Genomic DNA, 27,972 nt, shown 5'->3' with positions numbered 1-27,972 from the left:
TAATCACATGCCCCAGATGCACAATTTCTACCCGTCGTTTCTTCCACCTAACTTTCCCTCGATATATTTGGATACAGCACTCTGAACAGCCAGCTTCTTCAGAAATGACCTTTATGTGGAGAGTATGAAGTTACTGTCTGCTGGACAACTCTCACCTCCGCAATCCATAATTGAAGTGGTCACAATATAACATTTTAATGTTAAAAATCTTTTTTTTTTGTGTGTGTGTTTTATGTAATATTCTAAATTTGTGAAATACTGCATTTTAACTGTGTCATAATCTTAAAATAAAGACCAAAAATATATCACCTCGTGTGTTGAATTTATGTTTCGGTTTCACTTTTTTTATTTTTATTGATTTACTAAAATAAATGAGCTTTTTAATAATTTTCTAATGAATAAAGATGCATCTCCATCTATTTCATCCTTTTCCTGGCAACACCTCACCCATCCCAGAGAAAGTGTCCCATTTTTTGTTTTCCTTCGAGTGTGCGACACATGGTTTAAATTTGAGTCAGTGAGCAACTTCGTCTCTCTTGACGACACATGGTTTAAACTTTAAAATTTTCCCAAAAAGTGAAGGAAAAACTCTATAAAAAGGAATTTTCTGAGAGCAATGACCCGTAAGAAACAACACTTACCATGATGCCTTTATCTATACATCCAACCAACCGCAACGATTCTTGTTTTTAAATACAGTTGGCATCAAAGATATATATATTTTTTAATTTCAATCATTATTTACAGATCTGTATGTACAGAGGTCAGAATACAGCAGAAGGTCGAGGGGCGGGGCAGACGTTGCAGACATTCACCCTTTCAAAAACAACACGATTAAAGCGGAGAGTTCCTTATTTCTTTCATTCAATCATTCCAGATCAACAGCATGTGTGCATAGCTCAGACACAGGTTCAGCGACACGCGTGTGCACATACCAAATAAATATGCACCGCGTATAAGCAACCTACAGACGGTTACCATCCACTGGCTGATCCTGGCTGTAGAGGTCAGCCCTGATCACACACACCCATACAGAAACACAGAACCACAGCAAAGCAGAAAAAAAAAACATACACCGCCGTCTGAACGACTTCATTTCTCACTGGGTTTCAATTCCAGAGTTTTGGTAGAAGAAATTTGGATAAAAAAATAAAAAAAAAAAGTTAGTTGCCAAGTTTTTTAAGGGAAATTTAAAGAGGTGTCCATGACAGACCTTTCAACCTTTAAATTATAAACTGCAAATCACTTTTTCTTCTGATTTTACTTTTTTAAACTGAGCTTGTGCTTTTGGTCTCACATTTTACCGTTAAATATTTGATGATTATTCTTTTACTCACTCTTAAGTCTATCCAGCAAGGTTAACATTAGCTAGAAATACAGCAGTGGTTATTCAAAGTGGATCTAATTCTAACTTCCAGTATGGGTTTGTTTAACATTTGATATGAGGCACCATCTCTTTACTGCTCATATTCACAGCTCTGGAGTCTAATCCTAAACTTATTCTCCTGTTTTAAGGTACATGACGACGGGATATCTGAGAGTAGCAGAGCAGGAGAGTCTGTGATGGTGATAAAAACATTTCTAAAGAAATGTTTTTGCTTCATTGCAGCTATTGAGGCAAATATCTCAAATATGTAAAGCCAAACGAGGTCCAGAACTCACAGCAGGCCACACCCACTCAGAGTTACAGTACTTCAGTAGCAGATCATGGCGTACAACATCGAGAGCTTTGGTGCAACATGAGACAATCAGGAGTGTTTTTCTTCAGTTCAAAATAGCACGACAGGCGCAGATTTGATTCTTCATTTCATATATATATTTATATATTTATGTCTATAAATCCATTCAATGAGATATGTACAAAGTGTGGCAAGGAACATGTTTTTATTTCAATTTATCAGCAGATGTTGGCTCTTCACTGTGTAGTCCATCATGTTTCCAGTGAATTGAACAGTTCATGCGTAGACGGGTGAGTCCATGTCGGCGACCTGCAGCAGTCTTTGACACAGACCCGGCCCGGAAAAGCTCCGGAGCTCAAAGAAGTTCATCCAGAGAGACTGGGAGGAGTCCCACAAACAGGGTCTGGGGGTTGCCTCACACCCAGGGTCATGTGGCGTTGACCTCCATGATGTGGTCGTCGGCAGTGGGCAGCACCAGGACCTGCTGCGAGTGGCTGTTGTTGAACACCTGTCCCAGGCTGAAGGGCTCGAGACGTGGCATTGCCACGCCCCTCTGCTGCTGGTCACTGCTACCCACCGAGTGAACGCTGCCCCGGCTGCGGATGCTCGCCGTGTCCCCCTGGTCGTCCAGCGTTTTGTCCAGCAGGGACAGGCTGTCGTTCTCTACGCAGCTGTCTGTAGGTGGCAAGAAGAAAAAATATTAAAAACACTGAGCAGACAAGCTGTGAAGACAGGTCAGCTTAAGTCTCTGAGCTGCTGTAGCACTACTGCTACAGTCTGAGGATGTACTGACAATCATTCTAGCAGAGCATCAGCTAAACTAAATCCATCCTGCTGAATCGGTCAAATCGGTCCGATCTGTGTTGTAGTCTTTACTTTCAGTGGGGTCTTACCGGGGTCTGGCTGAATGGCCGCTGCAGCGTTGTGAGGAAGGTACTTGAGGACCTTGATTTTGGGGAAGGGCAGGTGACCTGCGAACAGAGGCATCACTTCGATCTGCACCTTGTGCGTGGCGTTGGCCTTCAGAGGCATCAACACCATTCCTGAACTCTTCCCACAAACCGCCCAGTTGCTGCTGCTGTCGGCCACTGTGGACACAAACACTCCCAGTAAGCCCTAACAGCAGTCAGGCTCCATTTTGTTCTTAGGTCTTTTCAACTAAGTTTACAATATTTATCAATACTTTTACAAGCAGATGTATTTAAGCTGTGAGTGAGCTAAATAAGCTTTGATTTTGGAAATACAATTACGATAAAAAAAACAAAACTCAAAGATAAATGCAAGAGGAATATGAGAAGAGGTTAATATTTATATTTGTTCTGTTACGTAAATCCAAGAAAATGTTAATCCTGTTATCATCCAATTCACGCTGCTTTTATTAAGACAGTCATGAAATGTTCTCAAGGAAAAGCCTGCTGCTAACATACCTTCATACATAAGCTTGGTGGTTTTGAGTCCATCCGTGTCAGTCTTGCTGTCTTCAGCTATCTCTCCCTCTGAGGGCTCGGTCAGTCGAGTTATACACACCTCGAGTCCACAGACCAAACCGGAGCGGCAGTGCTGCTCGCCTGCAGGGGGGAAGATCTCCGCTCTCACGTTGTACAATGTCTGACAGCAGGAAACAGAGGTTAGCTAATAAATTCTTCTTTTTAAAATCTTCATTTGCAACAGGACAAGGACAGGATTATTCAAGTAATTAGGCAGGTGGAAGAAGAAGAAGAAATGCCTCAGTGACTCACAGTGACTCCCTCGAGCTGAAACTGGTAGTGGAACGGTTTGAATGCAGAGCTGTCTTGGTTAAGTGGACAGAAGTTGGCAGAGAAAACACATTGTAGACAGGAGGGCAGGTCGTCCTTCCACCTCACCTCCCACAAGCAGAACACGCTGTGCTTACTGCACAGAAGCTACATGCACACACCAAAAAAAAAGCACCATCAACAGATGTAAGGCAGCAATCATGTCCAGGTCCTCTTCTTGGCAACATTATTTCTGAAAAATCTTTGAAAATACTTTTGCAGAAAGGACTCTCTGGCTGCCGGTAGCCTTCAGGAACATCTAGTCAGATTTAATGATCTGAAGCTGCTTTGTGAGAACTTGTCAGTATGGCTCATTTGTTACAGCACAAGGAGAAGCCGAGAGACAAGTCGAAGTCAAACATTAGAAATGATCATGTTCTTACTGCTAGACATCATTTTTAAGACTATGCTTTCTAAGTTTGCATTTGACAGGGAGGGGTGGGTGGTAGGCTGCTTTTTAAACATATTTTTATGCTCCTAACATGCCAGCAAATCACTTTAGGGTGATCATTTAACTAAAACGTTGCACTGTACTTCTCACCGTTTGCATTTTTCTTGTCTTCTTTCTCACCTGATTAGTTTTAGTGTTAAAGGACTGCAGCTCCAGAGATAAGTGTTGCTTCTCTGTCAGCTTCACCTCTGCCAGTGTGAAGTTCATGTCTGACATGTTCTGCACACACACCTGGATGTACTTTCTGTGGAGTCAGGGGACAGATGTACAGGTAAGCGCAGAAACCGATGGACTGAAACAGACTTGTACAATTTATTCAGTTAATTTGCTTATTTAACGTTGTTAAATGTTGATGTGGTACCAAAATATAATCATATAAGCATTTTTATGTGATTGATATGTAGACATACCTGTTACCAGCAGAAAGCAGTGAGTGTTTGGTCTTGAAGGGGATGTAGAAGGTAAGGGCAAGCAGAGTAGAGTATATCGACCAAGGACAGTCAATAGACATCTGTGGACAGAGACTGTACTCTAAAATTTCCAGTTTAAGTCTATATGTCATTTCTATTGTTTTCCCACTTGTCTTTGTCTTCGTTTCGGTCGGCAGCAGTCAACTCATTTTCAACATCACAGAGATTTCCTCATTGAATGCTAAAGCAAGACCGGATATCAGAAAACACCCACAGATCTCTAAACTCTGGTACTGACGGCCCACTGCATCCGCTAGATGAAATAAAGACACTGGTTGGTTCTAACATGTTATTATTGCATTCGGTTTCTGAATCGGAAGAAGCTGGGAGGCCAACTGCACAGATGTCCTTACAGGAATCCCACTCCTACTGCAGAACGCTACATGATGTGATTTACTTTCACTTTCCAAATGTGCTGATCGATCACTTTAACCATGATACGATATTTTAGTTGAGCTTTTTTAAGACAACAAACTTTGACCTCCTGTCTTGGTTTGTAATTCTGCAAAGTTAGTCAGGAATCCATATTTCTCCAACTTTCATCTAGAGTAGCTCAAACTGACAATACAAATTCTTGTCTGTCTGACCAAATATTCTCAAAACAAAACTAAGACGATTTTCTAAATATAAGCTAAAAGAAGATTACCATAACCATAGATAATCTAAATGATATTTATGCATTTCATTTAGTCAGGATGATACAGCTGTCGCTCACAGCCCAACAAAACATGAAGTGTCTCAATCATCATAAACCACCTAACTCCTCTCATCTTCCAAAAGTGGGTTTGCAAAGCTCACCCTTTGGTCAATGGCGGTCATGGGTGTGTCAGGATGGCTGTATCTGCGAGGTCGGTGGCGCACCTCCCCGTTGGTCAGCCTCTCGTTGGTTGGCCGGTCAGACCCGGACGGGATGATGCACAAAACCTCGAGGTGGAACTCTAGAACATGGTAGGGAGGGGTGGGAGGTATGCTGATGCTGGTCACCTTGTCAGATGACTGGATGGACAGGGCGCTTTCCCCCACCAGCTCTGAAATGTGTTTTAGATGTTGGTGTCAGCTTTCAGCAAGAGAGAGGCTATACATAAACACTGCTTCACAAAGATACCAGAAAAAAAAAAGATTTATGGTGGAAAACTCAAATTTTAGCCCAGAAAATGCAAAACCTGGTGTGAAACAAACATGCAAAAGAAAGAGGACCTCACACAGAAAGAGTCCAAGCAGTTTAAGAGTTTCAAACTTAAGATATATCTTGCTAAAACTGTTTAATCAATTGAAATGGATACAAAACTGCATAAAAGCATAGGTGATAACCGCCTTGTTAGAATGCAGATACTGACCAGCATCAGGGCTGCTGATGCGGGCCATGCAGCTGGAGGAGGGTAGGATGGGCATGGTTTCTGTGTTGCTGAGCTGCAGAGCATCTCCTTTCTTCACAGTGTAGTGACCCGTCAGCAGAGTAAACTTTACCAACTGAGGCATACCCGCCAGAAGAGGTTCTGAAGACACAAACAGAAGTGCAGTGAGCAGAAGAACTAAATAATAGACAGCTTTTGACCTTAGCACAATTAAAAGCCCACAAGAAAAAGTCTATTTTCTAAGGATCCTGTTTGCTCTTTATTCAGTAAGAATAAATTCAACCTTTTAACCAACAATCCTTATGTCTCTGTTCTGTATTAATGTTGAAATTCTGGTACGGACAGATCAAAGCTACAAAATATCTGATCTGTGTTGTTCTACAATTAAACCACTTCAACACAAACATTCTGCATTACAGGCAAAATAAAAACGTTTCATACGTTTAAAGTTTTGTGAATTTAACTAAAAAACTAAAACATGTTTTTTTTTTATTAAGATGGCAGAATTTTGATTTTCTCAAAAAACTGAAAACTCAAACCTGAAAGTGGCTCCACGGTGAGTTGGGGCTCCTGAGAGTATACTTCATATCGGACCGATGGGTAGATATGAGACAGGACGAACTGGACTTCACCAACTGTGGCACACAGCTGCCGTAATGTGTAGTTACCAGGCTGTCCACTCTGTAAGGAAAATCAAAGCAAGGCTGAGAATGACTGGACGACGTGTGGAAGACGGACTGGCTAGAGTCAGTAAAAATAAAAAACATCTGCTCTTTTGAACTGACTTTGAAATGATCAGAATAAGGTAATGTTGGGATGCCTTACGGGTGCTGTAAAGGTGATGCTGTTGTTTCCAGGCTCCAACGTGACATTTTGCACCTTCAGCATCTGTCCTCCTTCCTTCATGGCAGCAGTAGGTGGGCTGACACAGTTGGGCATGTCCGGTGGGGAATCGTTTTCACGCCGACGCATGACCAGGTGAGCGTTTTTACACACAACTCCAACGGAGTTGAGGGAATTATCCGAGGGACTCCTATCCTGAATCTCGTCCATTTCTAGCGTGGGACCAGCGGCTGTGGAGGAGGGAGGGCCTGCTGATGAGTTGCCCTGTTCAAACTCTACTGTCCCTTGGTTTGTTTGCCTCAGTGTGCCCTTGGACCTCCCATGAGTCCCTCCGTGGTCAATGTCAAAGTGAATGCTAGCAGCTAGCTCCTGAATACACACTGAAACAGGCATCAAACACCTGAGAGTGAGCTCCACCTGCAGCACGGCTCCGGAGTGCACTGAAGCAGTCGAGGGGTGGAACTGGAGTCGTGTTAGCTGAGCGAAAACATTCATGCTGAGAGTCACTTTGTGAGCTGTGGAAGATGGAAAATAGTTTTGAGAACGAGCAGGTTCTGCAATTTCAATAACTTTACTTCACAAACTCAAAGGTACAAAATTGAAATTATTTCTGTTCAAGATATACATGCAGGAGATCCTTAAGTTTTGCATTTAGTCAGTTTTTTAATCTCTAAATCTCCAGTAACACTACTATAAATTTCACTACCTTTGTTTCTCGACTGTTTATCTTTGTGCTTTTAAGACAGTAAAGCATGTTGTCGCATACAACAAGAGCACCATGAATTACAACTAAGCCGTGAGTGTTTACCTGACAAATTTCATTAGGATCTGAGTTAATACAATGTTGACTTATTACAAATTGATTAAAAACATGCCAACGGGATGCAATGCATTTCCCTTTCCATAGGTTTTTTTCTTCTCCATATGATTCATGGCTGACTACTTACAGTGGTTTCCGGACCTGCCAGCAAAAGAGAGAATTTCCTGACAAAAGTGCTTCCTCTCCTCTGTGGAGAGATTGACATCACTGGCCAACAAGGCACTGGTTTGCAAGTAGCTGCAGTTGTCGTCAAGGCAACTAAATAATAAACACACCTGCCTTATTAGGACATCTTTGTACATCTAATGACCTGGAGACCTCACATGTGATCAGAATATCCCAAATTTAACAATTTTTTTTTAACTCATGAATGGTACTTCAAAACAAATCAGAAACGGCTTTGAACGTGATTTAGTGAACATTTATAGTCTGCTTGTTTTTTCATTAATTAAATGTGTAAAATTCTTAATTCTTGCAAATATTTAGACATAAAAATCATCAAACACAGTGAAGGAAGTTTTACCTCCATAGATAGATGGTGAATGGTATTCGTTATTGCTAAACAACTGTCCCAGTTTAAATGCACAAACGCAGATATAAGCAGTGTGTTCTAGCTGTGGTCAGTTACTAGACAAGGATACTCTTCAGTTCTGCCCAGCAGTTTCTGACACTCAGCAATCTGCCTCCTGGTGTGCGTCACAGGAAGGCTCCACCCCTCCGATACGTATGACTTCAAAGCCTCCTGCAAGAAGGTTTCTGCCTGCTCAGGGTCCCCCTTCCTCCTGTCAAAGACACATGCAAACAAACAAAACACACATTCTTATAGAAAAGAATGAATCTCTGACAGTATGTGTGCTTGTTTGTTTTGGGGATTCCTACACCATCTTCATGATAAAATGTCATAGTTTCTGCACTGTTTGTTTTAGGGAGTATCACTATGAATGGTTAAGATTCCTATAGCAGACAAGGTTTGGATGGATGGACTTTATTTTAGAACTGAACAGCAAATAAAGTCTGATTTTCTAAAATTCTTCCAATTCCATAATTTTCCAGACTATGTAGAAACCCTGTTAGAGATAATATTAATGTAGCGTTACATTAATGTAATAATCACATTAATGTGATATTAATTCCATTATTATAGCAAACTGCTGCACATGTATGTGTGAAATTGTAGGACCATATCTATAATCTTGTGTAAAAAATTTATTTCTGTACATTAAATGCATATATTTGCAGCACTTTAACTCCGCTACATTTGCTTGTTTTTCTATAAACCAAATAATAACCAAAAACACAGACCAATCTACATATCTTAAAATAAATTAGATTACTCAGAATGTAAACTCTGATCAGACTTCATTTCAGAGCTGTGAGTAGATTTCTTAGCGGTAACTTGGTCGCTGCTCCTGTGCAGAAGTCTGATCAGTCTAAAACCCAAGGAGAAGCCCAGATGTGTTCGAGCATTTAGAGAGCTTTGAAACCTCACAATATCAAAAGTGAAACAGGAGCGTGATTCTTCCTTACATGTAGAACTCGGCAAGGCTTTTCCCCACAAGCCTCCCGGACCTCAGCCGGCCGATGGCTCGGTACATTTCCATAGCAGCATGAGAAAGTTCCTGATGCAACACAGAGCCAACAAGGTGGTGTTGGAGGAACAGGGTGAAGGAGAGAGGAAAATAAATCCAATGTTTCAAGGACATTACATCAGAAAATATATTGACTGAACAACAGGAACAAGATTTTCTACTGAAATACGACACAAAGAGCTTAGAGAGAGTGGGACTTACAAGATAGTGCCTTTCGAAAGCTTCTACAGATGACAGGGCTTCTTTCAGCTTTTTGTAAGGACTCTGCAAACTGCTGACTGTGAACGAAGACATTTAAAACAAACTGTTATTTTTCTTCTTTCAATTTAAGCCATAGTCAGCCAGGTTTGAGTTAATTTCTTCAACCAGGTATTAATTTTTGCTACAGGGCAACTGCTTGTTTCTTTCTTAGAAGTGAAACTGCTTTTCAATGTAAAGTGATGCTATCAATATCAAATCCGAATTATAGATGTGAAAAAAAGGATGAGTTGAAGAGACAAATAGAAGTTTAAACATTATTCATTCAGACTCTTAGTCAGTCCTGAATCAGCTGAACTGCTGCTGAGGGAGGCTGTCTGGGCTTCGGATGCTTGGCGAAAAAAACTTCCCAATTACCAACAAAAACAAATAAAAAATATACTTGCCAGAAAAATCTAAAGGACTGTGTAATAAAAACACACCGTAAAAACGTTTAGAAAAACCTCAGCGTGACATTCACGGGTACAGTCTACAAACGTACCGGTTTCTGGCCTCTCATCCCCGAGTCCTGCCAGCAGATCCACAGTCCGGTTCAGGTCCTCAGATGTCGGCCCGGTCTTTGACACCAGGCCGCAGTGTTCACCCAAACTCTTCAGCTACAGAGAAGCAACAACAACAAAGAAAACTTTACTTTATTAGCCCCACAGATTTATTTTAGTGGATATTTTCCATTTGTTAGTAGAGTTTAGAGATGTTCACAAGTCCAATTCAGGTCTCAAGTCTTTCGCCCCAATTCAGAGTCAAGCCTGAAGTCTCTAATGACTCATCAAATCCATGTCATCTAGGTCACCTCTGACCTCTAACCCTGCATCGATGTAGGTTAGGAAACCATAGGTCTAAATTGTTACATGAACATTTAATAATTATTGTTTAATATTCATTAACAGTTGTCTTTTAATTGTTTTACATCTAATTTATCATCAAAACAATCTGCTAAATGCTGATTTATATCGTTTGGAAATGTGTTTAAATGTAATATTCACCTCTTTAGAAAAATAAATAAGCAACAATGTTCTAAAGTAAAGAAATAAGATTAAAACCTGTTAATGATACATTTATGAATGAATCAAGGTGTATTTTTGTCTTAGTAATGGCTGAGTTAACAATTGTTATCTTCGTCTTCATATTTTACACTCCTTCACAATATAAAGCACTAAATCTGGTTTCTCTTCAGACTGCGGTGGATAATATACCGTAAATTCCGGATTATAAGCCGCTACTTTTTTCACACACTTTGAACACTGCGGCTAATGCATGTTTTTTTTCATGCCGCCAAAAACATTTGCCTGGTAACAGCAGACCAATCAAATTGATGAGTAGTTCACAGAGGTCCGATAAAATTGTGCGATAAATCAAGAGCACTTTTACAATTGTAAATCAGACATTTATATTCACCCTCATCAACATGGAAAATCACCAACGGGTTTTGAAAGGCTGGACTGCAGCGTGATTAAGGGGACCGGGTGCGCCCAAGTGAGAGCGACAACAAAGAGGCTGAAAGTGAGTGACGAGATCCTGAGGCTGTTCAATTCGGACACTGAAGAAGAGGACTTTGATGGTTTCAGTTCGCAGGAAGAAGATGAAGAAGGCGATCAATGACTTTTGACCTGGTAGGCTGCAGTGTATATCAGTTAGGAGATATTGGAACGTTGTTTGTGCTCAGTTCAGTAAAAAAGCATTAGCAACGAAATTTGTGTGTAACTGATAATGTACGTATATTTAAAGGTAGCCATGTTACAGGCACTGTTTGAAAAAAAGCATTTGAAACATGCATTTGTTTACATTTCCATACAGATTAAAAGTAAAAAATTCCTCACATGTAATATCTTTCTGTGTAAATCATATTACAACGTGGGACACCCGCGGCTTAACATCCGGTGCGGCCTGTACAAGTACAAAATTGATATTCTTTCTAAAATTAGAGCATGCGGCTTTTAATCAGGTGCGCTCTGTAGTCCGGAATTTACGGTAATAACATAATAATAATGGGAAAACAATTTCAAAATCTGTACTCAAAACCTTTTCAATTCTGAGAAGTAAAGATGTTCATCAAATGTTACAAATTAGAACATGATGGACGAGGCAAAGTGGAGTATGGAAATTAATGGATGTTAAATGTTTGAATGAATGAAACAGGAAGTGCTTTTATTTTGATATTATTAGCCGAAGGTGTCCTTGTGACATTGCAGCTAGCTTTACAGTGAGAGAATGGTGGAGGCAAGTTTAGTTTCATGAATGGTCCAAAGTCATTTAATACAGCTTCTGTTGGAGACATTCATGTGGTCATTATTATGAAGCTACAGCTAAAATGTTATGTGCCATTAACATCCCATAATAATCCACTAACATCACTGACAATCAAACCCATCCTTTCACTGTGTGTGTGTATATATATATATATACACTGCTCAAAAAAATAAAGGGAACACTTAAACAACACAATATAAATCCAAGTAAATCAAACTTCTGTGAAATCAAACTGTCCACTTAGGAAGCAACACTGATTGACAATTAATTTAACATGATGTTGTGCAAATGGAAAAGACAACAGGGGGAAATCTTTGGTGATTAGCAAGACATTCAATAACGTAGTGGTTCTGCAGGTGGGGACCACAAACCACTTCTCAGTACCGATGCTTTCTGGCTGATGTTTTGGTCACTTTTGAATGTTGGTGGTGCTTTCACACTCGTGGTAGCATGAGACGGACTCTACAACCCACACAAGTGGCTCAGGTCGTGCAGCTCATCCAGGATGGCACATCAATGCGAGCTGTGGCAAGAAGGTTTGCTGTGTCTGTCAGCGTAGTGTCCAGAGCCTGGAGGCGCTACCAGGAGACAGGCCAGTACACCAGGAGACGTGGAGGAGGCCGTAGGAGGGCAACAACCCAGCAGCAGGACCACTACCTTTGTGCAAGGAGGAACAGGAGGAGCACTGCCAGAGCCCTGCAAATTGACCTCCAGCAGGCAACAAATGTGCATGTGTCTGCACAAACGGTTAGAAACCGACTCCATGAGGATGGTATGAGGGCCCGACGTCCACAAATGGGGTTTGTGCTCACAGCCCAACACCGTGCAGGACGCTTGGTATTTGCCAGAGAACACTAGGATTGGCAAATTCGCCACTGGCGCCCTGTACTCTTCACAGATGAAAACAGGTTCACACTGAGCACATGTGACAGACGTGACAGAGTCTGGAGACACCGTGGAGAGTGATCTACTGCCTGCAACATCCTTCAGCATGACCGGTTTGGCAGTGGGTCAGTAATGGTTTAGGGTGGCATTTCTTTGGAGGGCTGCCTGGCCTCCATGTGCTCGCCAGAGGTAGCCTGACTGCCATTAGGTACCGAGATGAGATCCTCAGACCCCTTGTGAGACCTTATGCTGGTGCAGTTGGCCCTGGGTTCCTCCTAATGCAGGACAATGCTAGACCTCATACTGATGTGAGTGAACTGGCTGGAGTGTGTCAGCAGTTCATGGAGGCCACACACAATACTGAGCCTCATTTTGACTTGTTTTAAGGACATTACATCAAAGTTAGATCAGCCTGTAGTGTGTTTTTCCACTTTAATTTTCTGTGTGACTCCAAATCCAGGCCTCCATTGGTTAATAAATTTGATTTCCATTGATGATTTTTGTGTGATTTAGTTGTCAGCACATTCAACTTTGTACAGAACAAAGTATTTAATGAGAATATTTCATTCATTCAGATCTAGGATGTTTTATTTGAGTGTTTCCTTTAGTTTTTTGAGCAGTGTATAAACAGTACAGACCAAAAGTTTGGACACACCTTCTCATTCAAAGAGTTTTCTTTATTTTCATGACTATGAATATTGTAGCATCACACTGAAGGCATCAAAACTATGAATTAACACATGTGGAATTATATACTGAACAAAAAAGTGTGAAACAACTGAAAATATGTCTTATATTCTAGGTTCTTCAAATTAGCCACCTTCTGCTTTGATTACTGCTCCGCACACTCTTGGTATTCTGTTGATGAGCTTCAAGAGGTAGTCACCTGAAATGGTTTTCACTTCACAGGTGTGCCCTGTCAGGTTTAATAAGTGGGATTTCAAGCCTTATAAATGGGGTTGGGACCATCAGTTGTGTTGTGCAGGAGGTGGATACAGTACACAGCTGATAGTCCTACTGAATAGACTGTTAGAATTTGTATTATGGCAAGAAAAAAGCAGCTAAGTAAAGAAAAATGAGTGGCCATCATTACTTTACGAAATGAAGGTCAGTCAGTCTGAACAATTGGGAAAACTTTGAAAGTGTCCCCAAGGGCAGTCACAAAAACCATCAAGTGCTACAAAGAAACTGGCTCACATGAAGACCGCCCCAGGAAAGGAAGACCAAGAGTCACCTCTGCTGCGGACGATAAGTTCATCCGAGTCACCAGCCTCAGAAATCGCAGGTTAACAGTTTAACAATTATGTTTTACCTTGTCTGTAGCATAGGCCCAGAGTCCGACAGTATGAGAGCAGTTTGCTGCCAACTCTGCCTGATCGCAGCAGCCCTCGATCCTGTGCAGGACCTCCAAACAGCTGAGAAACACCCAACAGTCCAGCGCACCGTCAATCACAGAGACCTTCACAAAGACAAGAACAAAGGCATTGTAGCAGGAGCTGCCCAGTCTATGGTATGTGAAATATGTTGGGAAACCAGGCTTAGCTTACCTCCAGCAGGCGTAGCTCCTGTACACAGTTGTGGAGCAGCTCTAAGGCTCTCTGAGTGACCTCCCAGGGTCTCTGCAGGAAGATGAGTAAAGTACATTGGCGAGAGAACAGGTAGCTCCTCAGGTCTAAAAGGCTGGCTTCTCCATGCTGGATGCTGTCCCTCTTTTCCATGTCGATGGGCCGCCGAAGCAGCAAGCCACTCCAGTTATGCACCGGGGCGCAGAACGAGCCGAGCCAGTTAGCTGTATCTGTGGACGGACTCAAGCTGGTCAAAACTAAAACCACACTGTACTTCTGACTGAAAGGTAAAAGGCACGCTTAAATCTAAATGAGAAAACATGCATACTGAGAGCCACCAGATGGTGGAGCCAATTTACCTCCTGCACCAAAGTTCAGGACATACTGAGTAAAAAGAGCATCTAGTTCATCATACTGGACCAAGGCATCTTCAAACTGCTGCAGCATCTCAAAAACAAAGGCCAGCTCCTCCTGCACAATCACAGGCATTAAAGAGGCGTGACTGAACATGCAGGACAAAGAAGAACTCATTTTTACCAGATAAAATGGTTTAATGTACAGGGGGTACCTGAACCATGAAATATTCACAGAAGCTCCAGCCAGGCTGAGTGCGTTTCTCTCGGAGAGTACGCATGTCGTCTTCAAAGCGCCCAAGGTTTTTGGTGAACGACATGAGGAGGAGAGTGCGCAGCTTCAGCAGCAGCGAATTCCAAGATTCCAGGGACCGGGACGAGTCCTTCAGCGGGTCTGACAGAACCACGCACCTGTATAACAGGACCCCAACAAGGAGGATTTAATACATGAGCAAGGAAAAAAATGATGTGAGTGAACTAATTTCAATGAAAAAGAAAATAATCTGAACTAATTTAACCTTCTTATCAGAAAATCTTTTATTTTGATTCTATGACTTTAGAACTGCCAAAAACGAGCAATGTGTGAGTGCTTTTACCATTTTTTTTCAACTTCCAACTATCTGGGGATGATTTAATATTTCTGTCTGTCTTTGACTGCGCTAATAGTTTAGAGAACAAAACAAAAACACAAGCCAAATCCAGGTTTAAGGGTTAACTATGAACCAGTCATTTCAGGACCACATTTGTTCGCATTTTACATCACCCTGTGGGAACGGAGGCAGCAGCTCAAACTGTTAGTTTAACAAAACAAGGATGTGTGGAAGGACAATGTACTGTGAGGGAAGTCGATGCTTTACCGTTTCCCACATTTTATCTAAACAAACTTGTTCTAAAGGGAGAAGCTTTCCGACCTGTCGTTCTGCTTGTTGCAAAAGTCGCTGCGGATCTTGTCCACGATGGACGAACGAGGCAGGATGTTGGTCTTGTTCTTCTTCTTGGTGTCGTTGGTTTCGACGACAATGATGACCCAGTCCGCTGAGCTGTGACTCCGCAAGGTGTTCTGCCAGCGCATCATGTCCTCCCTCACTGAGCCCTTATACGTTTCTGTGTCCTACAAAAAAAAAAAAAAAAGCACAGATGTTATTAGTGCGGTGTTCAGTTGATATTCATTTACTCTGATCAGCCTAGGCAGATCAGAGTCAAGCTAGGCAGCAAAGTTTGTATTCTACTCCTGAAGGTGATGTTGGATTAATTAGATGTACAATGAGGGTTTATGAGAATCTGAAAAGTGGGAAATTGCAATGATGGGAGATCTAGGTCATAAAATCATTAAATGAAACATTTGCAGGTGTTCCGAGTTCATTAGCCGATCAGAGTCCAATATTTCTACTTTTTCACACACTGAATTGTGGCGTTTCAGGGGCTTGAGGCTTCTATTGTTTCACTCTATAAGTACTGAATCTATATAATACATGAGTTTCACTTTCTGACATGAGTGACAAAAGCTTTTTCATGATATTCCATTTTTTTTTTAATAAGCCACCAGGTTTGCACTCATGCCTTGATGTTTATCAACATGAACGTAGAACCAGATGCTACATTAATGTCTGATCTTAACTGATTAGATCGGTATTGGAGACAAAAATTATAGATCTGCTCATAGTTGTCTTAGCAAAAAAGATCAGATGGGTTGGAGTACTAAATATAAAGTCCTGTGCAAAAATACCTCAAGAACCTCATATGAAATATGAAGGATAGAACAAGTATTCGCCCATTTACTTTCACAGAAGATGTTATTTCTATAGCTGTGTCATTCAATAAGTACATTTCAGCATGAACTATCAGCACTAAGGGATAAATGTTTCCTTTAAGGATTGTGTATTTTGCAAAGTAAAGCTTATTGCACAGCTGAAGAGACAAAGACAATACTGCCCGGCAAGTTTACAGTTTCTCTGAAATAAAACCCCAACTAATCTGTAAATGACTGATGTGAATGTTGTGACTGGGACCTTCTGGATCCAGTACCGTGAACTGGCTGATACTTCAGGGTAGTGTTTGTTCTAAATTACCCTGAAGTGTCGAGGGGTTGGATAAAACATGAGTCACGCGTTATGTAACCGTCGATGTGAAGAAGGAGAAATCAGAACCTTTGAGATGCAGTGTTTAAAACTGAAACAAGCAGCTACTGTCTGTCGAGTGGATTCTTAGGTTGTTAATGTTTGTAACCAGCTAGTTGTGATCAATAAAGCTGTGCTGCGAATCACAATAAGATGTTATCTTTGTGGTATAAAGTTGCTGCAGAATACATTTTGGCTGAATAAAAACTGCGTTTGCGTCTTTAAGACTGTAGGCATGGAAACCTGCAGAAGACTTTAATTAATGACCTGTGATTAACTCTGCCTGACTGTCCATTGAATCTCATGTTTTTGTTGCTCCCTGGTCAGACTAGATGCTGGATGAGTGTTTGGTTTTAGCAGAAACGTAGAAGCCTGCATCACACAGATAGAGAGGCTTCTTATCAAGTTCATTTGTGTAGCTTGAAAGCATGCACTGTCCACAGTTCAGTTAGACACAAAAAACACCTGTTCCTATAAGCCCTGGCATGCAGTGAGCACAAACTGTGCTTCATCTTGGAGAAAAAGAAATGGCAGCGGCAGGCTTTCCAAAGTCAATGGACTTCACTTTGTTAAAGAAAACTTAAAATCTGCTTTCTATCTTTTCTAATGCCTGACTTAAAAAAAAAAAAAAGATGTGCACATTTATTACTCCTGCTTCTCTGATGAAAATTCCCTTGTAGCTCTGGCTGGGTGTTTAGTGTCAGCCGCCTGCTGGAGGATGGACCTCTAACATGTTTTCTACCAGGATTTTCATGCATTAAGCTCCGCTCGTCTTTCCATCGACACTTCCCTGTAGTTGATATATAACAGCTCCCCCACAGCATAATGCTGCCCTGCCATCACTATTTCTTCAACGTGTGTTGAGGGCATTATGCAGGGCTAGAGTTGTGCTACATACAGCGCTTTGCATGTAGGCCAAAAAGTTTCAAATGTGACTGGAGCAACATCTTCCACGTTTCTGGTGTCACGGTGCCTGGAAGATGGTCAAAGCTTGGGATATTATTGATCCTTGAGCTATCTGCTGTGTTCCTTGGTCTTCTCGATGCTGTTTGGGATCAAAGTAGAAGAGGTGGAATACAAATGCCCGCTACACTTTCCAGCTTTTCACTTTGTTATGCTTCACAGTTATGTTTCTTAGTGTTGGTACAAGGAAAAAAAAAAAAAATCAACTGCAACATCACAAAATGTTCAAGGAGTGAAAATACTTTGTTCTAATGTGAACAGGTACAGATTCGTTCTCAATCTCACAATCTTAGCAAAAACAGAAGTCTACCAGCATTCTCAAACGTAAACGACTTGCTGAGACAGACTTTGGCCTTGTCGTCAAGTTACTCCATGGAACGAATATCTACGTATAACAAGCTTTAAAGTGTATTACTGCTAAGGCACGGGTGTATCCAACTTAGGTTTACGAGTCCAACACCACAAGCGTAGCTGTGGGGAAACATCATGAGTCACAAGCTCCTGACAGCACTTCCTTAACTAAACTAGCTGCTCAGTCGGCAGCAGGTTCCTGCCTCCCTCCGTGTTATTCTCCAATCTGCTTTCTGTTTCTCTCTTTGACAAAGGCAGATGAATGCAGGCTGCAAGTGGATCAACTATAGCCAGGTTTACAATGGAACGGAGTTGAAACACTATTATTCAAGCTAGGATCACAGGTGGTTACATCATCTATGAGACAAATACATTTGATAGTGAAAATAATTCTCTTCACAAACACAGACAAGAGTCATGGAGCTATCCTGGAATACTGACTCTGAATTGTTGCTCTGCATGTCTGGCATAGAGAGCTGATATAGAGTAGTGGATCTAAGCTGGAGTGTAAACAACCATATCAACCCTCACAACCACAAAGTGATACAGACTTTATCAAACACCCGGCAGATGAGAACTATTAAAAACAAGCTTTTTTTTACTCAGCAAAAACAAAACAATGTTTTAGCTTGATGCCTCTGTACAAACGGCTTTCCACACGACTACCCATGGTCTTTGTTGTGCTATTCTGTCTGTAGGGTTAAATGCAAATTTTATCAATTTTGTTAAGCACTAACAAAAAGACAGAGAACAAGTATTTATTTAATGTTGCAGATGTTTGAGCAACCTGAAAACCGTGAAAGAAAAATGGGGGCAATCACAGTGATCCAGGTAAACAAAGCAGCGTTATTGTGTGGGGTGTGTGTGTGTGTGTTTAAATCTACTCACACAGCAATCGGTCCAGTAGATGTGGAGGAAGGGGAATGTGAGAAGAGCCTTGTTGCCCTCCTTTGGGAGAAGATCCTCTTTAAACTGGACAAAATTAGCTTCAAGGTGGATCATTTTTGGTGCACGGCCATAAGTCCTGCACAGCAGACAAAGCAGAGTTTTACGGCCTCCTTTTACTGCAATGGCAATAAAAATACAATGACTTTAACCGCCCCATGACAACATATGATGACATTATGTCTACTGAATCTATAGACCTTAACTTGTCAATGGATCAGCAGCTTTTCTGAAAATATTACTTTTTCTAATTTTTAAAAAGGGTTATTCAGCTATTTTGGGACTTCTAAAATGGAAAAAACAATCAATCTGAGACTATTTTTATGAGCAGTACCTAAGGTAGTTTGTTGAACAACTGTTTTTCACCCTTTATCGTGATATTCATAGTGAAACAGAGCCCATAATGGCTGCTACAGCTTCCTGTCTTTGTGACCTGCTGTCCTCCGACATTTCTTTTGGTTTAGATGAGATCTCTGTAAAGAGCAGCTGAAACGTTAGTTGTTCAATTTTACAACGTTCGAAGGAAAGTGTGTTTTTTGATGCAGAGGATTCGTTTTTCTGTGCATTCTGTCCACATAATTACCTGGAACCACACTGAAATGTGTAATTATTATTGGTTTATATGAAAACAGAAAGTAAACATGCTGGGATTAGCCATAGCATTTAAACAGGCTGCTCCATATAAAAGCATCATCAGCAGGATACAAGTTTATTAAAGACTATGTATATGCATATACATGGCACTGATTTAATATATTAGTATTTTAAAAAATTGGACTGGGACTCAGTATAAGCAAATCCCTTTTCTTAAATGACTTGGACTGGTATCGGAGACTCATCAATAACTTCAATGGGATATCTATGCAGAGCACGTCATGCAAGGTTTCCAAGGTACAAGTCAGGTAATAAAACTCATGGGGAGACAATATCTGCTGCCATATTTGGTGAAACCCATGCATCATTTGAACAATGTGTTTGTTAGTAAATCTTTAGAACCTGAACCGTGGTAAAGTTAAAAACTAAAAACCAGTTTCACAGTTGTTATTCCAACGTGACATTTCTGTCTTGGCTGTTTGTCATCACAGTTTCTCACAGGAAGATTGTCTTGATCCGAACCACTAGACTGAGGCAACTTCTACCAGACGACCCAAAGGCCACCAGAGTTGCTGCATAATTCTCGCTTCTTTATTTTCTCCAAGGCGTCAATACAGCAGATAAACTGAGAGACAACTTCCTCGAAGCTTTCACAAGAAGAGCATTAAGCGTGTGTACTGAACGCTATTTAAAAGATATCCCAAACAGCTTACATTATCCTTTGTGTCTGAATGATGCAAACAGACATCAGTTAATAAACGGCTGCTTGCTTAATGTTTGGTGCAACTTGAGTCATGCTTGGCAGACAGAGCTTATATAATGTTGGACTCTTTGTGTATGAAAATGGAATCTTTGCAGAAATCTAACTTGGGTCTGAGTTTCTTTTATTGCAGTTACTACTACTCATAATAATAATGCATGAAGCAAAATCAGCAAAACTAGAGGTTTTTCCATAGTTTTAGGTAATTTCTTTTAAATTGTACCTTTATTCATAATAGTTATTTCACTGAGACTAAAAGTCTCATTCTCAGGGAAATGATAAACAATACATTGCTACTACTAATAAAACCATGGATATGAGATAACTCTGCAGCAGCAATTGTTACTGACTGCCTACACCTTTAATATCTTCCACTTGTAATATTATGTTTCGCATATTTTTCCAAATTTAAACAAATCATTGAATATGCACACAATCACACTGAATTGCCATCTTCCCCCCTCTGCTAACTCTTCTCTACGACTGCTCAAGTACCTCCAATAACTACATTGAGTACTGCAGGATCTATGCTCACTGCAGCCTTAATACAAACTATTCTCATTTGCGGTTCATTACTGGTAAAATGGGCGATTATCACCCCCCATCTAGAAAAGATCACCATCTCTTCTCCAAACGCTTCCAACACCCTGCCAGGCTTAACCTGCACCTAATTGAATTTTTGCAGCTCTTGAGAATTTACTGGCATTTAAATCAACTGAGCATGTAATGTGAGCTGCTCTGAATCTTAAGCGTTGCTCACAGAATCCAAGTTTGCTAAATAAAACAGAAGAAGACCCAAACAGCAACTTTCTGCAGAGAGCAGTGTCTTATTACACATAAGCAAAGTGATTTAGCCTCCTAAAAAATCCTCATGGGAACCTTCTTTGTCTACTCGGTCACAGGAAGAGCCCTCCAACAAGCTGACCCTCCCATACCATCAGTGAGAAATCTCTGTCAGAAGGTAACAAGGGAGCAGAAGTGATCTTTGACCTAACTAACATCAGGTTTTTCCATAGCTAAACCAAACAGTTTCTTTCTCTTCACCAGCGGCTTGTCAAAATCTGATACATTTACATCTTTACACACTGAGCACTCTCATTTCTGACAAAACACTAATTAACATGCTCTCCGTGTTTTCTTGGCATCTCCTGAGGTTTTATACTAGATTTCCGTTCTAATGGATTTAACAGCCCAAAACTCACCTCCTCCACTCCATTGGCTCCCTGGGAAGCTGCTGAGCCAATGAGGTGTAAAGTGACGTGAACAAGCCCTGATCACCAGCACCTGGGATGAAGAGAGACAAAAAAAAAAAACATTTAAAACCGAGATCCAGAAAGAAAAGTGTCTCAGGGAAAAAGTCATTGTGAGGGATTTACCCCCTCCCTAACAGGTGCTGTTTTTTGTACTTCCAATATTCTTATTTAGATGGTAAATGTATTGCTTTTGTTGGGAGGAAGTTATTTGTTTTATTTAATATTTTGTTTTAATCATTCTCTCTTCTCTTGGAGGTCACCTGGTCTTGTGTTGCCATGGAAGCGCGCCCATGAGCAGTGCTGACAAGGACCTGGTGTTTTCAATCAGCCTCACTGGGAATATCCATTGTTTGAGAGAGAGGGGAGATGTTTTCTGGATTTTGATTGGCCACAGATTGTTTTTGTTTTAGTTTTGAAGTTGTTTCTTGTAATTATGTAAATATTTTTCTAGGAATATAGTTTAGTACAAATGTTTTTCTATCTGGAAATGTAAATGTTGTCTCCACCCTTTAATTAGTCCAGGTAGGAGCCAATGCTTTAAAAGCCAGGTGGTTTAAATCAGGGGCTCTCTTCCTCTTGTTGTTGGTATGTATGTCATGCTGTGAACTGGAATGAAATGTTTTAAGAACTGAATAGAAAAAAAAGTCAGAGCTCTACAATTCCTGGATTCTGTCTGATTTTTTCATCGCAAACCAACAGTCATGTTCAACAGGTCTTTAAGAATCAGAGGAACACAGGGAACTGCAAGGAGAATGTTACAAAAATAAAGCTAAAGCAGAGAGTGATGCAAACATGTCAAACAAGCCTTTCAAGAAATTGCGGTGAAGAGTTACTTCTCAAAGCAGTTGGCTTCGTACCAGATGATCACTTTACAGCCAAAAGCAAAACCTAAACACTGGGACACGACAGTCTTTACAAACAGCTCTGAATCTGGTTTCAGCAGATGTTTGTCCTGCAGATGATTAACCAAACCAAGTAAAAAATGTCTGAACGTATCAAACTCTCATGCAAACTACCAGTTGGTGGCAGCACTGCACCGATTTGTTGTTTGCCAACCACCAATACAACTTTAAGAGGCAGAAAAAGTCAAACATGGATGACAATCAGCTCCCTCAAATCTAGTAACAAGGAGCACATAAATACAAATTTACACATGCAAACATTATATTTAAAAGACAGACCTCTGCAACTGTTTTCCCATCTGCACTGTGAACATTCATTTTGTCCTGACTTTAAAATGCAGTTTTCCTGTCTTTGGATCACTACATTAACCAGTTATCTTCCTGCTGTTAGCGAACCTCACCAAGTTTCACTTGCAAACCAACCAGGATGTTTTCAGGCAGACCAGAATTCAGCTGGTTCACACCAGAGTTCAGATGACCTTTGACACCTGCCCAAATGAAGCGGGCTATCTGAGGAAATGAACTCTGGCCTGTTTAAAATGGACTAAGCAGCTCTGGTGCCCAGAGAATATTAAACTCCAGTACATGGCCTCCATCATCTGAGAAATTCACTTGCCGATTAACACGTGTGTAAATCTGTGTTTCTCTCTTTAATTTGTTGTTTTATAGCCTCCTTCAAAAAATATTTCCATAATAAACCAGTGAAGACGAGCTGTCTCTGAGTCCAGGCGCCGTTATCCAGCACAGATATTAGTTTGCAAAAACTAAAGCCGGCAGTTCAGGACAACAGGAAGTGTCGCGCAGCAGCGACGTCAGACCTACGCATGAAATCTCTGCTGAAAGTCTCTGATTATCGTTTCTTCTGAAAACAATAATGGCGGACAGACTTAGTGCAGCAACCCTGTCGAATGTTAATGTTAAATGATACAACTCACCTTCATACTCTTCTTGTTGAAAATGATTTCTGAATCCTAACGCTTTTTAGAAAAAACACAGAGTTTTTTGGGAACCTTACAACCTCACCTTGTTCACCTTTTGCTGCATTAAAAAACAAGTATCACTAAATATTTTACTGGCAACAAGTGGCTAAATGCATAACACCTTAATATTTAGCTAACACTGAACTTGAATCCTGTAAGCCTAATAAACATCACCATCCATTTAAAACTAAACAGTTATATTCGGTCATGCGCTCCAGTTTCACATGTAAACACACAAATAAATGTGTCCTGCTAACGGCCATTTTGCTCAAAACAGATCTTTCTGACAGTTTTAGTTTGACAGTTTTTTGAGTGGGACAAAAAACACAGTACTAATATAATGCATTTAATATTGATGGAACATAGATGGTTATTTTACTGCACATCGATGGAACTGATTTGAATGACGAATCAGATTGGAATTAGATAATTCCTATTCTTAACTGGGTCGTATCGGAATCTGTGGCAGAAAATCATCCTGATCAGGACATACTTTAATAAAAATCTCTGAAAACACTTGTTGAGGTTACAGAGTTGCATTGGGACACAATAGGACTCAGATTACTCAGGGACAGCAAAAAGGAACAACGGGTACAACATTATTTCCTCATTATGGGCAGAAATACATCCTCAGTAATACATTGCATTGTGGCCAACTTACATGTGTGCCCAAAGCTTGAGTAAATACGTTTAAACTTACTACTGTATTGAATGTTTTCTTTTTTTATAACTAATAAAAACATAAATATTTGTTGTTTTTCTTGTAAAAAGGCTCTAAACGCTTCTGTACACTCAAAGCAAAATTGAATTTTGAATGCTCGTAGAAGCGTCAGTAGCCAATATCAAAAGCAACCCAATAAGGTAAACACATGCTTGAGAACCAAGTCCAAGTGAACCTCATTTCAGGCACATGGCCAAAAAAAAAAAAATGCATGGCACCATTTAGTTAGATACAGAACATGCATGAACATGCATAATCATACTCTACTGCTAGTCTTTTATGCAAAATTATAACAGGATATTTGAAGATTTGTTTCAGAATATCCCCCCTGACCCTAACCCATCCTTAAACCCTGAATGTAACACCCAATTACAGGCTAGATTGGCATCTGACACTGTGACCCCGACCTCGCTCTCATACCGTTCTAAGCTCTACATACTAATTCAGGAAATGCCTAATTTCCAAAAACTGAAATACAAAATGATGCAAAACTAACAATACATCTACCAGTGATTCTGAGGTAGGCTTTGTATTTTTTAATTCTCAGGCAGCATCTTCTTTTAAAGTCGGTCTTAGTTTCTCAGGTTTTCCACAGTAGGCACGGGCAGGAATGTACAGGTCCTTCTCAAAATATTAGCATATTGTGATAAAGTTCATTATTTTCCATAATGTAATGATGAAAATTTAACATTCATATATTTTAGATTCATTGCACACTAACTGAAATATTTCAGGTCTTTTATTGTCTTAATACGGATGATTTTGGCATACAGCTCATGAAAACCCAAAATTCCTATCTCATAAAATTAGCATATTTCATCCGACCAATAAAAGAAAAGTGTTTCTAATACAACAAACGTCAACCTTCAAATAATCATGTACAGTTATGCACTCAATACTTGGTCGGGAATCCTTTTGCAGAAATGACTGCTTCAATGCGGCGTGGCATGGAGGCAATCAGCCTGTGGCACTGCTGAGGTCTTATGGAGGCCCAGGATGCTTCGATAGCGGCCTTTAGCTCATCCAGAGTGTTGGGTCTTGAGTCTCTCAACGTTCTCTTCACAATATCCCACAGATTCTCTATGGGGTTCAGGTCAGGAGAGTTGGCAGGCCAATTGAGCACAGTGATACCATGGTCAGTAAACCATTTACCAGTGGTTTTGGCACTGTGAGCAGGTGCCAGGTTGTGCTGAAAAATGAAATCTTCATCTCCATAAAGCTTTTCAGCAGATGGAAGCATGAAGTGCTCCAAAATCTCCTGATAGCTAGCTGCATTGACCCTGCCCTTGATAAAACACAGTGGACCAACACCAGCAGCTGACACGGCACCCCAGACCATCACTGACTGTGGGTACTTGACACTGGACTTCTGGCATTTTGGCATTTCCTTCTCCCCAGTCTTCCTCCAGACTCTGGCACCTTGATTTCCGAATGACATGCAGAATTTGCTTTCATCTGAAAAACGTACTTTGGACCACTGAGCAACAGTCCATTGCTGCTTCTCTGTAGCCCAGGTCAGGCGCTTCTGCCGCTGTTTCTGGTTCAAACGTGGCTTGACCCGGGGAATGCGGCACCTGTAGACCATTTCCTGCACACGCCTGTGCACGGTGGCTCTGGATGTTTCTACTCCAGACTCAGTCCACTGCTTCCGCAGGTCCCCCAAGGTCTGGAATCGGCCCTTCTCCACAATCTTCCTCAGGGTCCGGTCACCTCTTCTCGTTGTGCAGCGTTTTCTGCCACACTTTTTCCTTCCCACAGACTTCCCACTGAGGTGCCTTGATACAGCACTCTGGGAACAGCCTATTCGTTCAGAAATGTCTTTCTGTGTCTTACCCTCTTGCTTGAGGATGTCAATAGTGGCCTTCTGGACAGCAGTCAGGTCGGCAGTCTTACCCATGATTGGGGTTTTGAGTGATGAACCAGGCTGGGAGTTTTAAAGGCCTCAGGAATCTTTTGCAGGTGTTTAGAGTTAACTCATTGATTCAGATGATTAGGTTCATAGCTCGTTTAGAGACCCTTTTAATGATATGCTAATTTTGTGAGATAGGAATTTTGGGTTTTCATGAGCTGTATGCCAAAATCATCCGTATTAAGACAATAAAAGACCTGAAATATTTCAGTTAGTGTGCAATGAATCTAAAATATATGAATGTTAAATTTTCATCATGACATTATGGAAAATAATGAACTTTATCACAATATGCTAATTTTTTGAGAAGGACCTGTATTCCAAGGTTTCACCTTCAACATCATTCCCATGTCTAGACACCTAAAAGTTTAAATTTCAAATTCTATATTTTTGCTCAAGTCTACAAGTGAAAAGAAGAATTTCAATTATATCATTGCAGTAGTAGGAATAATCGATGTTTTTAAAAAAAATTAAAACAATTATTTATCAATTTTTTTTCATTTTTTGTGTAAACAGGGTTTATAACAGCTACAATTAGAAAGAACAGCAAGTTTCATAGCTGTCTTTTTGTCAAAAGGATAATATAAAAAAAAATCTTTAGAAGTATCGTGGTTCTGGTTTATGTAAGTAGATTTATTTTTGCCCAATTACAGCAGCACAGCTTTTCTATTTTACAGTAACCTTATGTTTTTCTACTCCTTTCTAAAAGCTTTTAAGTCTGGTAGGTTTACTATATGGACAGTGGCGGGATTGTCCAGCACATTATTAATTTGGTCAACCTTCAATTATAATAATAATTATCATACAAATGCAGATTTTGGCGATATGGAGAAAAAACTTGTTTTATTGAATAGGGAGAATAAAGATCAACAATTCTGTATTTGACATGTTACAGAAATTTTCTGCCTGAGGACAAATGGGCAGATTTTGATTTGACTAAATTATTGATGCCCCTGTGCTACAATTTGTCAGAAAATCTACAGCTTTCTCTCTGAATTCTGACAAAACTGTTTATTTCTCACACAGCAAATAACTCTTACATCAAAACGTAACTCAAGACCACCGAGTGTTTACGTGAATACCCACCGGCACCATGTATTTCACATTTTCAAAGCCCAAATAGCCTGATGACTTTTTTCCTAGCTTCTTATTCTGATTTCCAGTATTTCTGTGTACTCCTGCACCAGAGAGAGGTGCTAAAAATGGAGCAGTCTGCGCTGAGAGGTGCAGCTGGCATTCCCTCCTGAAATAACCTTTCTAACAAGCTTCCAGCAGACACTCAGGGATTTATGAATGGTAACCTGGCCTCAAACACCATGTGGGGGAATAGTGTCCCAGCTGCTAACAGAGAAAACAGTCGCGGGATAGCGGTGAACAGGACGGTATCCTTCCCAGAACTGCAGCAAATAGACGTGACGTCCTATCGTTGGCTCGGCCTGTTAAACAGTGAAGCTACCTAAAAGAAATACCCGGTTTAATGGAGACAATTTGTTGACAAAAGCCGAGTGCTTGTTATGCACGTATTACAGCAGGCCGGGTAGAAATGAAGTCGCCACATAGACAAGCAGCGTCTCCAAGCTGAGGTTGACAGCCAGCTCAGCTAAAAGGAGCTAATGAATGTAGCTAGCAGGCTAACTGTCAAGAGGAGGAAAAGTGAGGCTGACCGTCTTATTTTCTTAATCACTTACATGTTACAATCGGCTTGTTTTCCATTGTATAGATGACTGGCTTTTCCTCTTGACTCTCCATATGTTTTAGCGGTAGTACTCCATGAAAATACCATCCAAACAGGGCTTTATTATTTGGAAGTGCCTCTCTGTGCAGCTCTGTTGAATCGGTGGGGCCTGCGTCCCCACTGCACCTCCGGAAAGTGCGTAAGCTTGCGTCATTAAAGGGCCAGTCTGATATTTTTAGTGCAGGAAACGTTTACCAAAAGCAAATATGAGGAAATTGTTTAGATTTTTTTAAACATTAGCTAGAAGACTATAATGGCATGCAATGGCTGTAGAGATGTATATCATAAGTATTACGCTATAGTTGTTATTTTGTATGTAAAAATGTCCCTTTAAAATCCAAAGGCTTAAAGAAAAGGAATTTAGTAATTTAAAAACAAATTAACTCATTAGATAGTGTGTTGGCATGATATATTTTTTTTATTGGAAATTA

The 27,972-nt window shown here is 40.6% G+C and overlaps 1 protein-coding gene across 1 annotated transcript; it reads right to left on the bottom strand.

Annotated features, from left to right (window-relative positions):
• Nucleotides 1–705: 705 nt before the first annotated feature.
• Nucleotides 706–27,676, bottom strand: trappc10 (trafficking protein particle complex subunit 10). Its single transcript, XM_047370934.1, has 23 exons — nt 27,495–27,676; nt 21,244–21,325; nt 18,631–18,766; nt 15,223–15,422; nt 14,527–14,722; nt 14,318–14,429; nt 13,941–14,188; nt 13,706–13,852; nt 9,743–9,857; nt 9,205–9,281; nt 8,942–9,033; nt 8,056–8,196; nt 7,542–7,651; nt 6,577–7,109; nt 6,291–6,432; nt 5,734–5,892; nt 5,195–5,424; nt 4,337–4,437; nt 4,047–4,170; nt 3,419–3,583; nt 3,107–3,287; nt 2,573–2,767; nt 706–2,354 (listed from the first exon to the last, which is right to left on the bottom strand). Exons 1-23 carry the CDS (start codon nt 27,553–27,555, stop codon nt 2,107–2,109), a joined length of 3,795 nt encoding a protein of 1,264 aa, XP_047226890.1. The 5' UTR covers nt 27,556–27,676; the 3' UTR covers nt 706–2,106.
• Between the last annotated feature and the right edge of the window lie 296 nt (nt 27,677–27,972).

Source organism: Girardinichthys multiradiatus, chromosome 7, assembly GCF_021462225.1.
Source record: "Girardinichthys multiradiatus isolate DD_20200921_A chromosome 7, DD_fGirMul_XY1, whole genome shotgun sequence".
NCBI lineage: Eukaryota > Metazoa > Chordata > Actinopteri > Cyprinodontiformes > Goodeidae > Girardinichthys > Girardinichthys multiradiatus.
This window is presented reverse-complemented; position numbering and strand designations above follow the sequence as displayed.